Source organism: Lactuca sativa, chromosome 6 (assembly GCF_002870075.4).
Source record: "Lactuca sativa cultivar Salinas chromosome 6, Lsat_Salinas_v11, whole genome shotgun sequence".
Taxonomy (NCBI): domain Eukaryota; kingdom Viridiplantae; phylum Streptophyta; class Magnoliopsida; order Asterales; family Asteraceae; genus Lactuca; species Lactuca sativa.
In genome coordinates, this window is record NC_056628.2 from 50,347,479 (window position 1) to 50,364,540 (window position 17,062).

Consider the following 17,062-nt stretch of genomic DNA (forward strand, 5'->3'; position numbering starts at 1 on the left):
CCTCAAACACCTACATATACCTAAGGGTGATAATTATCGATCCACTTGTAACTCGACACAAACCCGACATGAAAATAAACGAGTTGGGGTTGAGATTTCTGAGTCGTCAATCCCTTTATTTCATGGGTTGGGTTGGACTACATGTTTGTTGACCAACCCAACTATATATATTATATTAAAAAAAATATTTATGATTTAATGGAATATATATATATATATATATATATATATATATATATATATATATATATATATATATATATATATATAGTGCCCTAAGTGATCAAGTCCTGAGACTCACTCAAAACCTATATATATATATATATATATATATATATATATATATATATATATATATATATATATATATATATATATATATATATATATATATATATATATATATATATATATATATAGCCCCCCCAAGTGATTAAGTCCTGAGACTCACTCAAAACCTGTGTTCCAATTTTCGATCCAAAGTTCTAGATCTTAAAGGCATGTATTTGGTTGTTCATTTCATTATAATCAATATAAAATACTAATTATTAATTAATTTAAAGACGTATGTAATTCATATAAATTTAACATGTGAAAAGTAACTTGAAATGACTAGTCAACTCTTAGACCCGAAATCGACCCGTTAACCCATATACTTAAACATGTTATATAGGTTGCGTTTGATTGATGTTTCCAACCTCACGCCCATATATTATACGCCTGAGTTGAATCAATATATTTTAACCTGGCAACCCGAACCCAATCCAATTGTCATGCCTAAATATATTAACATATAAAATTTTGTTATTTTTTTTGTTAGTTAAAGATTTAATTTAACAAAAATAAAAATAGATATAAATTATCAAAAATTTATAGCATTTGTACAAAATTTAATACCACATATTAAAGTTTAAAAAGTATTATGATCATATTATATTTTCTAATTTTCTTATATATTTAAATTATTAATATGAACTAATTTGTTTTTCAAGAATACCCCCGTTACAAAAGGGAAATATTAAGATAAAGATTATTATCTTCTTAAGATAGATTTTGTTAATAAGTCGCTAACAAATTCACATAAACAATAACATAAGATATAAAGATAAGCATCAAACTTGCAAAAGGTTAAAACAAAAGTATCATCTCCACATGATATCATATACATTAATATTTTTAGAGTTTTGTAAAGGATATAAATCCGCCAAAATACCAAAAATGCCCCTGGAGATGTACCATATCATAAGTCTGTATATATATCATTCATATATACCCCAAACTGTATAAACCCCACTACTAATTTCACCCAAAAAAAACTCCACCATCCATCGCCACCACCTACGTCGGAACTCCGGCCTCCGGCACATAATTTAGTCTATCCACCTCATCCCACGTCAACTTTGCTGCAATTTCATCATACTCCGGCACAAATTCCTGAAATCCAGATCTATATATTTAAGTCTCTCGATTTATTTATTATATAATTATTCATTTCATTCTCTTCATTTTATAACTCCCTATATTTTAATATATCTTCAATTTCTAAATTTCAATACGCATCATCAAATCATTTCCTTAGTTTTCTTAATTTTAACATGCCAGAAAGTTACGTCTTTGCTTTTTCTTATGCATGAAAAAATATCAATCTTTTTTGCCCAAAATATATTATACAACGTATAAAAGAAAAAAAAAATCAGCAAATCATTCTAATTTTCTTGATTATAATACGCATGAAAACGTTATTTTTTTAAATCTTGATTATTGTATGCATGAAAACTATATTGTTTTGGTCCAAAATATATACACTTTTGGTCAAATTTACTTTTAAGCATGTAAAGCCAAAAACCATTTCTCCAATTTTCTTGATTTAAATATGCATGAAAAGGTTACTTCCAGAATTTTCTTGACATTAGCACCCATGAAAAAAAAAAAAAAAAAAACTTTTCCCTCAAAAATAATACTAATTTTCTTGATTTTAATATTGTAACATTCTTTAAACTTTCTTAGAATCACCCTTCAATCAATCATTTATACATAGTACTAATAATAATCAAATAGAATTCTCTCAAAACGGTTTTTTTTTATTATCCTAAACATTCTCTTCAAGCTTCTTCGAATATCTATAACCAATTCTTTTTCATTATTAAAAATAACAATAATAATCAAATATGAAAAAATTTAAAATAATTATAAACTAACCTCTAGCTGTCTGACGAGTTGACCGGCGGTAGGGGCTGAGACAATAATCCGGCGGGCTGTTGGTGAGATAAAACCTTCATCAACCGCCTTATCTATGAACGACAGCAATGAGTTATAGTAACCCTCAACATTCAACAAACCAACCTGGACATGATCCACAAAATAAGTTCGATACATTTATTAAATAATATTATTATTAAATAAAAACTCACTCTAATTAAATAAATCGGACCTACAATATATATAAATATATTCGAGAACCATGTAAAGATGCATTTGACCAATTAAAAAGATGCCCATTTTCTTTTTATTAATTCTTGTAGTGTGAATTAATTAAAAAAATATGATTGAGAAATGAGAAACAAGTGTTGTTGCATAAAGTACAAGCTCTTACGGGTTTGTGATGGATTTTGAGTTGAGCCCATGTGATAACTTCAAGGAGTTCTTCAAGAGTGCCATAGCCACCTGAGATTTTTCACATATATATGTTTTCAAGATTATTAATCTTTTTGAAAGAAATTATAGAATGGGTTTTAATTTTAAAAAAAAAAAAAAAAAAAAAAAATTTATCCGTTTATTTATATGATTATTGTGAATCTTTGTGAAATGTAAAGTGGTGTGGAAAAGGAATTGTTTAAGATTAGGAATCTTTATGAAATATCGTATGTTTTAAGAAAAGATTTATGTACGGGAATTTATCGGTTTGTTTACATGATTATGAATTATTAAATATAAAGTGGCTTATGTTCCAAGATTACGAATCTTTATGAAATATTAAGTGTTTTAAACAACACAAATGTACAAAAACATATCATAATAAAGATAAGTAACTAAAATGTTGTTCACAAAATACCATTTTAAGAAAGTATTTTTGTGAAAGAAACTTAGAGATGTTTACTCATTGATAACACCTTTTTAATACAATGATGTGTTTTAACATCTCAAATAGTTTTTTATCCATTTGTGACATTAACCTTTGTATAAAAAAAATTATCCATATATGTACAAGATACTGAATACATAAAAAAAATATAAAGTTTATTAAAAAACAAGAAATTATACCTAGGAATTTATCCATTTATGCTCTAGATAACGAATCTTTATAAAAAATAAAATAGTTTAAAAAAAAAGAAATTAAACCTGGAAGAGCAATAAAGGCGTCAGCTTGACGAGCCATTTCAGCTTTTCTTTCATGCATATCAGCCACTGCTTTCACTTCGCCTACTGTCTCACCAGTTATCTGTTTAATTAATTAAACACAAAAGTTTATAAAAAAAATGTATCGATTTAACAATTTACGAAACTATAATAAAGATTCTAGTTTTTATAAGTTTAACAAAAACCCATCATTTTAATTTTTTAAAGTGACTAAAGTAGTTGAAAACATGATTTGTTTTTACTTATTATAAACGAAATAGAACAAGATCAGTTAGAGTAGAACGAGTAACCAAATTAGAAATAGAAAAGTTGGTTTATTGCTATTTATGGTTCGAAGAAACAAAAATGTTTCGAAATTGATGTGAAGTGGAGTTGAGTATATGCAGTTTGTATGATCAAGACATGTCTAATCATAATAAATAAAGAAGCTATATATTAATGGCGACACTTTAATTCCCAAATTCAGACTACTGTACAACTCCCACTGCAAAATGTACAACTCTAGGAATTTCATCAGAAGACGACTTTGATTTGAAAGGTTTCTGAATATAAATTATACCTCTCGTGGCATTAACGTCCTTGGTATAACTCTGCGAAAAACACGATAAAAAAATATCAGAAAGGTATGTAGAAGTAGAAGGGCAAATATGTAATTTTACTAGGTTTCTTTTTTTTTTTTTCTTTTTTTTTGATCGAAAAGGTATTAAAAAGGTATCTTACTTTCTACAAAAGAAGGCTTTTTTTACATGATATGTTTTACCTTTCTATGAACAAAAGTCCCAGAGTGGACTGACAGTGTGTTTATAGACCAAAAGATGTTTCGTATAAACAGTGTAACGTTCAGAAAAATAAATAAAATTATGGTTTCAATCTTTCACGAAATTAAATATGTCGACTTTTTTAAAACTCTTGATGTTTATGTTCAGTTTCGAACAGAAAAAAGGTAAAAACAAAATGACAAAGGGGTTGATTAAGTACAGATTTCAGAGTTTTTTAAGCATTTGATCCCATGATGTCTGCAACTACTCATTTCTCATCGAGTAATGTGAAAACATGCATGAACATATGTTCTTTATTTGTCTTTTATATAACCTCGAATTTCCATTTCTTTAATATGTTTATTACTTTTATATATATAATTGTTGTATTAGTTTAGTAGTGCTATAGTATAAATCTTTGTAAATACTCGAAAACCATTAGATGTAAAGATGTATTCAAATTAAGGTCACGATCAAGAGAGTGTATATACAAGAAACGTAAAATTAAAGCAACCCATGTACGTTTTTATAAATGTGTAACGTTTTAATAAAATGTGATATAACTTAATATCATATAAATCTTTATAAAAAAAATGTGTAACTGTTTTACGTCAATAAATGTGATATAACTAAATATCATAGAAATCTTTATTAGAAAAATGTATAACTATTTTACGTCAATAAATGTGATATAACTAAATATATACAAGAAACATAAAATTAAAGCAACCCATTTAATTTTTTAAGTTTTTATATATGTAAATCTGTATAACAAAAAAAAAAAAAAATCATATACTATTATAAACTAATTCAAAGGTCATGGTCAAGAAAGAAAGTATACATTACGCAAGAAACGTAAAATTAAAACAACCCATGTAAGTTTTTATAAACGTATAACTGTTTTAAGTGTAATAAATGTAATATAACTAAATATCATATAAATCTTTATAGAAAAAATTAATAATAAATAAAAATCATAGATGTATAGACTTATTCAAAGGTCATGAACTCATGATCAAGAAAGAGAGTATATGTACAAAAAACGTAAAATTAAAGCAACCCATGTAAGTTTTTTTACAAATGTATAACTGTTTTGAGTTTAACAAACGTAATATAACTAAATATTATATAAAACTTTATAATTTTTATAAAAATATAGATGTATAGATGCATTTAAAAGGCTAGTGAGAGAGCATACCCTAGAACATGGCGCCCACCATCATGAACTGCCTGAGAAACAAGACCCATCAGACCCACGCTCCCACCTCCATACACTAAATCAATCCTTTTTTCCACCTTCAAATATTTGCATAAAAACCATTTACACGTGTCACACACCCACTTAATTACCATTTTTTTTCATAATAAACAAAACTAAAAACATACACTTTGTTCAAGATTCAATTTTTTAATAAGTTGAAGAACAACAAAAACCGATTAATTTTCATCGAACCCCATGAACGAAAAGTGATGATGAACGACTTTGTTTTGTGTGAAAACATGCTTAAGAAATGGACATTATACTAACAAGGCACGTTTGGTTCCCCATTCATAAGCACACCATTTTATTTCTTTATTTATTTTTTTTTGTTTTTATAAATAAATTTGTTGTTTTCTTACACCCTTCCACCATAAACTTTCGATCATGCAAGAAGGCTGCTCAACTGACACCCAGGTAACAGCTAGCAGTTTCTCTCTCTACTTTCGTCTCTCTTCTCTCTCTCATGCGAAACATAAACCCTAACTTACATTCTTCGTTTATCACCAAACAAAGGGGATTATTATCTATTATTAACAGTATAAGATCAAAGAACAATGAAATGGGTTATGGGTTATGGGTATAGCTTGTTTTTTGTTTGAAATGGTGAAAAAGATCGAAACTTTTTTGAATAGTAGTAAATCAAGAAACGAAAAAGAAACAATGGGTTCTTGGAAAAAAAAGGGTTTTAAATCGTTAGATTGTGAAGAAGATAAGAGAAAAACGAAATGGGTTAGGGTTTATAATGTTGTTATACATGCACAAAGAATCTTGAAAACAATGTAGATTATAAAGAAATGTAGATTATAAATATGAGAAAATGTATAGATTATAGATTATATATATATATATATATATATATATATATATATATATATATATATATATATATATATATTTATACCAGTTCTTTTCCAAGCTCAATGGCAGCTTCTTGGTAACTTGGTTTCTTTCCAGAGCTACTACCACAAAAGACGCATATTCTCTTGAATCTTGATCTTGTTTCACCTTCCATATCTTAGTTTCTCTCTCTAGAATCTCAGTTTCTCTCTCTAGAAATGTTGGAGAAGATGAAGATGAAGATGATGATGTGCTTCCTGGAAGAAAGGAGGGGGAGAGGTGAGGGGGTTAAAAAAGGAATGAAAATCAATTGTGAATGTTTGTATAATATTTATATTAAAAAAATGCATTAAAGAAAGAGAAATAAGAAGAGACCCACAACATAACAACAACAATGCTACCCCACCTCTCTCACGTTCTCTTAACCCCGTGGCATAGCCAGTGAGATTTTTTTTGAAATAATGTTTTTTATAAGTTTGATTATTTTGTTAATTAACTAATTAAGTAATGGGCTTTAGATTCTTTCCAAATATAATTGGTGTATGTATGTATTCTTTATTATTATAATAAAATTGTGTGATACATACTTTATTATAATATGGGTTTGAACAAACGGATTTAAGATTATAATTAAAGATACATTATGAAATTTATGTGGTTAAAATAAGCATCCTATTGACTTGAATTTGCGCGTATATGTTTCTAAGTGTTTTAGTTTATGCAATACAAGATCGATGCCAAAAGATTTGCATGCGTAAGCGGTCTTTTAGATCATATGAGCTTTTAAAGAGAATTTGCGCGTATATTTTCACTTTTACATAAATGAAAATATTTTAGTGCTTGTGTAAGGTTAATGCTCGGAAATGATCAAATGAACGATGTTTGATTTGCTTTATTAATTGAATCCAAATCAATTTTTTGGAGATTTAGACACTTCTGTGTTAGGAAAACCGAGGACAAGCAACACAATAAACACAAATTCAAGGTATGAGAAAAAAAGCAAAAGAATTTGCATGGTTTATGCGATTAGAAAATGTTATTATGTCCATGAATGGATTAATGAATTTAATTGATAATATTAGTGTATATTAGCCCACATGTATATTAGTCCATTAGTTGTTAGCCCATTGTTTGTATTATATAGGCCCAATCAAGTATATCTTGTATATGTATTCAATTGTACATATGAAGACAATGTATTATTGCACCCTAAAATGGTATCTCAACTTTGATAGCTCCTAACCCTATTCCTGCTCTCTTTAGCAGATGATATCTCCTCCGCCGTTGTCCCTTTGTGATGGTCTCTCCAACCCCGTCTTCTTCTATCCTTTCCACTTGTGTCCCTCTGGCTACTCCTTCTTTTTCACCATTGGAGATGCAAACTTTACCCAAAAAATTAAACGCCACAACATCACGAACATCAAAGCATTTGTTTCATTGATCCTTGACTTGGATTAATTAAACTACAATGTTTTGAGAGTTCTTTTCGAGACAATTAGAAAGCTTACGAGGTTGTAAAGTTCGACAACATTGTCACTCTTATCCGTCATCGTGAGCTGCTCCTAAGCTTTCTTCAAGCCCGTTCCATACTTTTCTTGAGGAACAACAAGTTGATCGGATTCATCCTTTTCAAGCTATCCACTCAAATCACTCTTTGGCTTCTCAAGTGGTTCACACCGATCTTAAATGGGTCTCAATCTCAGGCCTGGAGGAACCCTTCTCGTGCATCAAACCGCAGCAACAATAATTGGGACCACTATGTGACAGTCGTTGCAGCCAAAGTGACAACAACAACCCCTATCAAGTGACAACAATAGCAACATCAGGTGTTACCTTGGCAAAGCTTCCCAAATCCTTGGCAGCCCTACGGGTGGCCTCCTCAGTAGCAGCCCCTAACGAGCGATAGTAGTAGCAACTGCAGGTATTGCCTTGGTATTTCCTTTCGGTTCTCTTGTCCTCAACATCCCAAAAAATGGTATGTCTGAACGTATGATTCGCGTAATAAACAACATCATATGTACTCTTCTTTTCCAATCTCATATTCCCCCTCATTATGGGGTTGAGACTTTACATATGCCCACCCACCTCCTTAATCTCATACCCTTCATTTCTATAGACAACTAAATCCATTACTTCAAACTTTTCAAACAAAAATCATCCTTCCTTCATCTCGGGTCTTTGGGTGCCTATGTTACTCCCACATACTTGGTCCTCATACTATGCTATGTGTTTTCCTCTGTTATCCTTCACATCATCGAAGATATCATTGCCTTGATCTCACCTCTCGGAAGATTATCATATCGCATCACCTTATCTTTAATGAGGCCTCATTCCCCTTCCACTTTATGTCATCCAACACACCACCCTATATGACTTATTAGACATATTTGACCACATCTCCATTATCTCCCATCACCCCTTGGATACGGTGTCACATCACACGAATCCTCCTTCCGACCCTCCTATTGACTCCTCTCATCTCGGCTCCTCCAACTTCGATAGTACGCATTTGTTGGGTTTTAGTTCAAAAATAGTTTCATAAACTAGAAAATTTGGCAACGGGAGACTTTAATTTTTAAAATAACTTAAACATTTTATACCCACCAAGGAGCTCCTTGCAAGTTTTAGTAAGATAAAATACCAACCATATAAAGGATGAAGAAATAACAACATTTTTTGTTCTTTGGATCCTCTTGGGGGGCTTGGAAGTTGATGAATAATGTGGAATCTTTGAGACACCAACAATGACTCAACTTGATGTAGATGCTAGTCCAAAAATATTAAACCCTTAAGCTTTAAGTTCATAACCAATATGAACTTAAAAAGGGGATGAAGATGCAAGTAATCTTGAAGAAAAGAAGAACAAAAGGGAGAGAGTAACCTCCTCTAAGGAGGTTACAGTTTTGGGAACCAAGAAGGAAGCCACCAATTCAAGAGTGGAAGCCTCAAATTTATTTTATCTTAAAGTGAAGTCTTTAACCATTAGGTCATTTCACTTTAGACAAGCATGTCCCTAAAGCAATTTGTCCCCCATGCATGCATTATGCTTCATTTCTTTTTATTAAACAAATTGGAAAGCCATTCCTCTTTATCACTAACTTATTTGCGGCCATCATTGAGAAAAAGAGAAAAAGAAGTTTATATTCTGTAAACTCAAAGTTTATTAGATATAAACTTTGTCTTTTGCTACAAGACAAAAGGCTTACCTAGTCCAGTATGTTGTACATGACTTCTTAATTCATACATTATGAAATAATATGTTATATTACTTGCTAATGAAAATTATTATTTCCATGAAATAAATAATATCCAATTTAATTATAAGAGTCTTATTGAATATTTATTAAAATCAATTTCTAATAAATAATCAATTATATCAAGTTGTTGTTAATGTGACCCATTAGTATCATATGTTAATTAGCAATATCACTTTAATATGACTCTTGAGCATATTAGACCTTTCAATCTCCCACTTGCGCAAGATTCATATTAGACTGATACAGACAGTGGTGAACGTCTAGCAACATTTCACTGCCCCCAACAACATATGACTTTGTGCCATTCTATCAACGCCCAATTCCCAAAAAAGCTCAAACCTATAATTGGTGTATAAGGTAAGTTTATCAGTTATACCTTTGCTACAGACATCATGTTGAACATGAGATACGGATCGTGATCAATCTCATTAGTTGTTCAACTTTTGGTAAGGCGCCTTATATGTCTAACTCTCAACACATATGAGGAATAAATCTCAGCTTGACTACATAATCCTCTTGCATAGTTTACACCATACCTGAAAATGGATTTTATAACTGCCCAGATAAGGAATAGCATTTGACCATATCAAAGCATGGTATTCCCTACACTTATGTACCACTATGTATCTCAGGTGTTAAGGATACGAAGATAGTACCTTTTAATCAAGTATCATTCTTGGTAGCGATCCATGAGATGATCTTGATGTGGGTCAGTTCTATACTAGTTCTCTAACAAGTACCTATGAAAATTGGTTACAACCACTTGCCTACTTTCATCTAGTGAGAGTCAACCAATCCAATTCAAATTACTCTTACTTCATAATTGCTCCCACAATTATAACTGACTATGAACTTTTAGAATAATAACATTATTCATGGATTAAACATGTTAATATAGAACATAACAATTATTAATGTGATGACTATATCCTAATATATCATAACATCATCTAATAGTTGTTGCTAAAATCTTCCAATATCCAAATACTAAATGCAAATCAAAATTCCATTTCTAGAATAATAAAGTCTTACAGTTGAAGTGTGACCATTCATACTTAGCTCAAAAGAATGACTTTATCAATGGGTCTGACAAAATTTAATTTATATGAATTATGTGAATACTATCATCTCCATACTTAACTTTACTATAGTTAAATTTATTGGAGAATATGATTGGTGTTCTTTTATGACACAAAGTCTCTTAGCTTGATTAAGTATACTCTCGAAATCACAAAGATGTCTATGTGATCCTTGAATGGCAGAAATCAACATAGTTTTTCAATGATCCCATTCATCCAATCATATTTGAATTCAACTTCTAAAGTAGTGTATTCTTATTTTGTAGTAGATTATGTCATTATGTTTTGCTTGGACCTCATTCCAACAAGACTTACCATTCATTCCATAATGAAGTCAAAATCCAATTATAATTCATAATTATTTATATTTGTTTAGAAATTAACATCTTCTGTAGCTCTTTCCATAAAGATCTTTTCTAAACTGATTTTCTCATATATATTCTATTAGTTCTTCTAAAGTACTCATATAATGCTCTTTTAGTCATCCAGTGACTTAACCATGTATTAAATTAGTATCCTATGACATGCTTACAACATGATCAAATACCATGTCCTATGTATAATATGGCGTAAATGATGAATTCATTTGCCAAGAAAATAGAATACAAATCATTTCATCTAGTTCAAGCCTATGAGTTATGTACTTTTGAGGCTAGCTCAAAATGGTGCCATATGACAATGCCAAGAATTCTCCAAAAGAATCTTGTGTCTTGACCCTTTTGAAGATATTGCCAATATATTTATAAGGACATGAAACTTTTAACATTCATTTTATCAATATATCCCTTATAAATTTTACATTCCAAGAATGTATCTTCTCCTTCCCAAGTCTTTCATTTTAGAAACACTTTCCAAGTCAAGGTGAAAACGACCTTGCTTAGTCAGAATGTGATTTCAAATGATTAAGTATGTCTCATTCATACAAGATTAGGAATTTCACTATGCTCCCACTAGTTCTTAGTAAACACACATGTTCTATTCATTTTGATGTAAAATCATACCTTGTGGTTTTACATTAAAGTGATGATTGCAACATTGAGATGTTTGCTTTATATCCACAAGTGGATCTTAAGCTCTACACATTTTGTTAGGATTACATGGATTAAGAAAACCTCCAGGCTAATCTATATATATATATATATATATATATATATATATATATATATATATATATATATATCTTCCAGTAGATGTCTATTAGAAAAGGCGGTCTTCCTTGAAATCTATTTATTATATCTCATATTAAGAATATGAATTTATAGTAAATAATATCCTTGTTGATTTGATCATAACAACTTGTGAAAAAGGTTTGGTCACAGTTAATGTCATGAGTATGATGAGGACCATAGTCAATGACATGAGTATGAAAAAATCATTTTACTACAAGTCTTGCTTTAAATGTGTATGGTTATCCATGCAATTTATTCTTTCTAGAAGAATTATTTACTCCTTCTAGCCTTGCTATAGGTGAAAATTTTAATCAACCCATACTTGATTCTCGTACATGGATTACATCTCATGTTCATGACTCTAATCCATTTATCAGATTCGAGATCGGACATAGCATCTTGGTATTTGATGGATTCTCTAAAAACCATCAATAAGAGCTCATATATGAGAGATTCCACATTCCTCAAGTCATAGATGAATTCTACCATTAATGCGAACAATTGTGTTTGTGAATAGCTATTATTCAAGTTTAACAATCCTTGTTAAAACTAGTGTCAACTATTACTACATAAGGTCATGGTTCTTGAGCTGCTTCAAGTTCCATATACTTCCACTTGCTTTGTCATTAGAAGCTTGTTTTCTACTAACTTAGCTTGCACAAGAATAAGAGAACCTATTTTTGGTGGGTTTGCATATAACAATTTAAGCCACATTTAGAGTATTATATGTACAAATATGTATTTAGTAGATTTTGGGTTTAGAAGTTGTAATCCACCATCGACTTCAAATCCATAAAACATTAAGTAAGATGAGGATGGATCCCCTCCATACTAAATCTTATAATGTGTTTACTCTACTTATTAGTTGGTATTTATATTCACGATATAATTAATAGCGATTGAAATACTATCCCAAAAAGATTAAAGGAGGATATTTCTACCGATTATAAGGTAAATCATACCAAGTAAGATTTAATTCATCATTTATTATCATTAAGGCCTTAGATGGTTCTCACCGGTTTGTATCTCAACTTTTGAAAACTTCAACAAAGATTTTACAATTATGCTTTACCACATAAAATATAACTAAACTACTATAGTTTTTAATAAAGTTGATTTGGTATCTTGTGATTGATCTCAGTCGTTCATTAGAAAGAAAGTCATACACCAAAGTGTATAGTTCCTTAATTATTTTCTCTACACCTTAGTGAAAATATTATTAGGGATCCTTTATATATATATATATATATATATATATATATATATATATATATATATATATATATATATATATATAAGATTCACATATGTCAAATAAACTACATTATTTGCCTTCAAAGATCCCTTTCTTGAAGTTAGAATATGTGAATGTCATTTATATATAATAAAGATAACAATGTCAAATATGAGTTTGATTTAAAACAAGTTTAAGTCAAAAGTGTTTGTATATAGAACTTGATTTTATAAAATGTTGATATTTACTATATAATTCTATTAAGAGATTTAGTCCCATAAATAGAAGTTAATCATTCCAGCATATGATTATTATCATTATGAAAAACGATTGAGTAAATTATCAAACATTTGAATTAAATAACTGAGACATAAATTTAGGCATGCTAAATTAAAACATACATTATTCCAAAACAAATATTGTTTTACATTACAAGTAATTTATGCTCTTAGCATAAATAATAAACTAAACTCCGAGAGTGTAGTTCTAAGTTGATTGTGCTTAGCTAGTACTCTTCAGTAAATATCTGCAAGGCATTTACAAATATTAGATTAACATTTAAGTACCAAGTACCCAAGTGTTACATGAAAAGTATGAGATCTATCTAATAGATACAAGAAGTACTAGTCTCATCCAGACTTTCTTTCCACATAAGAGGAGTAAATCCTCTTCCAGTGTCCAGTTTCTTCACAAAAGAAACAAAATCCATATATGTGGGCTTTAGTAGATTTCTCGGGCTTAAAGGTGTTCGGTCCATAAAACACAGGCCTCCTAGATCACACAAGGTGATTCTTTTAGCCTTACATTATTCCAATATTTAAACTAGCTTTAAATAAAACATCATTGTATTTATTGGGATATTGCATGCCCTGTTATATCATCAAATATATGTTTAAATCATGGTTGCAGAAATCGGGATTAATCGGCGATTAATCGTGGATTAATCGCTTGGCGTTCTGCAACTGTCGAGGATTAGGACATTAATCAGAAATTTAGGATTAATCTGGTTTGGCGGGATTCATCGGCCTTGGCGGGATTAATCAGTCAACAAAAGTCAACAAAAGTAAAAAAAAAAAGTCAAAAAAAAAATTCAAAAAAGGTTAAAAAAATTCAAAAAACCAACTTTTTTTTTAACTCCAAAATTTTCAAATTTTAAAATATTATACCAAAATGTTCATATTTTCGTATTTCCAAATTTCCAAATTACAATTTTCTTATTTTCTAATTTTGAAGTACTTGTTTTTATTAAGATATATTAATATTAATTAATTTTAATATTTTATTAATAATTTATAGTCCTCGATTAATCCCCGCCAAGACCGATTAATCCCTTAACACCAGTCGACTGTCGACCTACCGCCGAGCGATTTTTACAACCTTGGTTTAAATTATCCAAGACTTCCTAGAAGTCATGAATAACTATTCCTAGCTTGATGTTAGAAGCATCTTTAGCATCACAGTGATGCCTTTACTAGGTATCATTTTCAGGTTTATTGCTCAAAGCAAATAGTTTAGGACTAGGACCTTTAGTGTATACAATTTCATATCTCTTACGAGATTATCTCTTAAGATATGAACTCATTCATTGAAGTTGTATCTTTTGGATGTTGTTGTTTCATTAAGTCATTAAAGAAAATGACAATTCATGATCATGAGAATGGATTATTTAACTACAAAAATTTTAATAAAATTCATTTAGTATTTTCAATATTTAATCTTTAATAATTAATATCTTTTTAGTTTCCAAAAACATTATGAAACATCCCAAAAATACGGTCTAAAAATTTTGTTTTAAATTCATTTAAGAAAACCATAATTCATATAACATCACAACAAAGATCATAATTCATGTATCTCAAATCACTATAACAAAATATTGTATAAAAATCATTTATAAAATTATCAGAGTAAATCATCCCAGGCTAAAAGTTGTGGTGTGTGTCACGCAGTCATCCCGAGCTCTTCCCCTGGCTAGTGGAAGTACCTGAAACCAAAACTGAAAACTATAAGCATGAAGCTTAGTGAGTCTCCTCAAGCTACCACATAACATGCACATAAGCACATATCAACATACATTGGGCCTAGCCCACTACATCGGGCCCCGCTTGGCATCGGATGAATCCAACATCAGACCCTGTATGGCATCGAGCCCCGCTCGGTATACAGATCTGTTTCTATTAGGCCCCGCCTATCTCCGAGCCTCGCCCGCTATACGCTTACAAACAATAACATATAATCATGCTAGTACATAACAGTCAAACACAACACTATAACTGCTAGTGTCAAGGCCCCACCTATCTTGGGCACCGCCCCTACTCTGCTAATAATGAGATATGAACCCCATACATACTCAGCTAGTGATGAGATACAGGACCCCGCCCACATTCATCTCCCTACCAGGTGCATACAAGTATCATAAAGACAACAAGTATAACTAATCATGCATTCCTTGCTCGAGTATCGCCCGACATCGAACTGTAGTTCGGAAACATACATATAAACTTTCCTCGGGCCTCGCTCGACATTGGAACGGAATCCGGAGTCATATAAGCTACATCGGGACATCACGACTCAACTCGTCGAGTTCCCTTATGGACTCGACGATTCCATAGTTTGTTTGAGCCATCTTAACAGATTAAGCCTCTACTCTCCATATCAAAGTTCCATATTCCTTCTACTTACTGGAAATGCCCTTTCAAGGGTAAAGTTTCTAACTTTACCCGCTATTAGTCCTTCTTAATGGGTTTAGCTAAAACCCTAGTTCTTTAGGACATAGATCTTTGTCCAAAATCCAAAATACTTCAAACCCAAGCATGAAAACCGGGATTTGGGTCCTAAACACCAAGTGAACATGTAAAGACTTAGGCTTTCCTTCCATACTTGGCCTTTTGGGGCTTAAAAGGCCATTACAAGACTTTAAAGTTTGCATGGGGCTCCCATGGCCATAAAGGTTGCATCTTTATGGCATGAAACCCCTTCAAGACCCCAGATCTGAACGGTAAGTCACTTGGGACGTCCATTACCCAATGACTAAGCTTCTTGGACCAAAACCCTCATAAAGTGAAAATAGAGAGATCTAATAAACTAATATACAAGTTAAGATTTGATTACCATAAACGGATGAGGATCGGATTTTGCTTCTGGATCTACAATCTTCTCTTGTAATCCTCTAGATTCTTCTACTTCTACAAGCTTCAAATCACACAAGGTTCACTCAAAAATAGCTCACAAGCATTAGGGTTTCGTGGATTAGGGTTTGGACAATGGAGGCTGGAAATGAGGCCATAAGGTGGGGATTAAGATGCTCAAATAGGGTGCAAAACCCGGAATCTTGGGTTTCCTAAACCCAGACCAACTCGTCGAGTTGGTTTCTCAACTCGCGTCCTAAACACTTATTTCTACTCGTCGAGTTGTCCCCCCTAAGATTCGACGAGTTGACCTTCAATTTGCATAATATCTTTCCTTAATTAGCCTTCTGGTTTCTGAGTGTTACAATTCTGCCTCACTTAAACTAGACTTCGTCCTCGAGGTCCGCTACAGTCACCCACCCCACAAACATCTCACGCGACACACACAGAGCTCTTCTCCTACTCGTCCTGGACCGTTGTTTCCCACCACCACCGACACTCTCCATCCTGGAAGTACTACTATCGTCCAACGCAATCAATGGCCTTCCTAAGGCAACTAAGCCCAACCATCGAAACCTTCCAAACTAGATGAAAGATATGTTGGATTAATGTCTAAGTCCATAACTATAATTGGTAAGACTTGACCCGACCCGACATGGTCCATTTGGGTTGCATAGCATCAGGACAATTGGATAGACAAGACGAGGAAAAAGGATACTAGTGATTTTATATTAATATATTATAAGTTCTAATGTATTAATATATAATCATATTATTTAATTAGTATTGGTCAAGAATTAATTTATAATTAATTAAGTGATCAAAAGGAACTAATTAAATATGGACTCTTAGATATATATGTGTGATGGGCCAAGTTCATTTAAGTTGGGCTAAGCTTTTATGGATAGTCCATGGAGTGTTTAACCCATGGATCATAAGAAATGAAAGGTCATGGGTATTAGGGTTTAACCCTAATATCCAC

The 17,062-nt window shown here is 31.3% G+C and overlaps 1 protein-coding gene across 2 annotated transcripts; it reads right to left on the reverse strand.

Moving 5' to 3' along the window:
• Positions 1-1,128: 1,128 nt before the first annotated feature.
• LOC111883256 (cytokinin riboside 5'-monophosphate phosphoribohydrolase LOG7) lies at positions 1,129-6,506 on the reverse strand. 2 transcript variants are annotated; one of them, XM_052764620.1, is made up of 7 exons: positions 6,278-6,506; positions 5,314-5,411; positions 3,917-3,947; positions 3,340-3,439; positions 2,594-2,664; positions 2,200-2,343; positions 1,129-1,434 (listed from the first exon to the last, which is right to left on the reverse strand). In XM_052764620.1, the coding sequence occupies exons 1-7, from the start codon at positions 6,386-6,388 to the stop codon at positions 1,339-1,341; spliced, it is 651 nt and encodes a 216-aa protein (XP_052620580.1). In that variant the 5' UTR covers positions 6,389-6,506; the 3' UTR covers positions 1,129-1,338. The 2 variants fall into 2 exon arrangements, with proteins under 2 accessions (XP_052620580.1, XP_052620581.1); XM_052764621.1 differs by lacking the exon at positions 1,129-1,434 and adding an exon at positions 1,933-2,120.
• Between the last annotated feature and the right edge of the window lie 10,556 nt (positions 6,507-17,062).

Coding starts and splice junctions, on each gene's coding strand:
- LOC111883256 (XM_052764620.1), bottom strand. CDS start 6,388: ATGGAAGGTGAAACAAGATCAAGATTCAAGAGAATATGCGTCTTTTGT. Junction 3,948..5,313: donor GGTGGGCGCCATGTTCTAGG/GTATGCTCTCTC, acceptor TGTTTTTCGCAG/AGTTATACCAAGGACGTTAA. Junction 2,665..3,339: donor CGCCTTTATTGCTCTTCCAG/GTTTAATTTCTT, acceptor GAAAAATCTCAG/GTGGCTATGGCACTCTTGAA.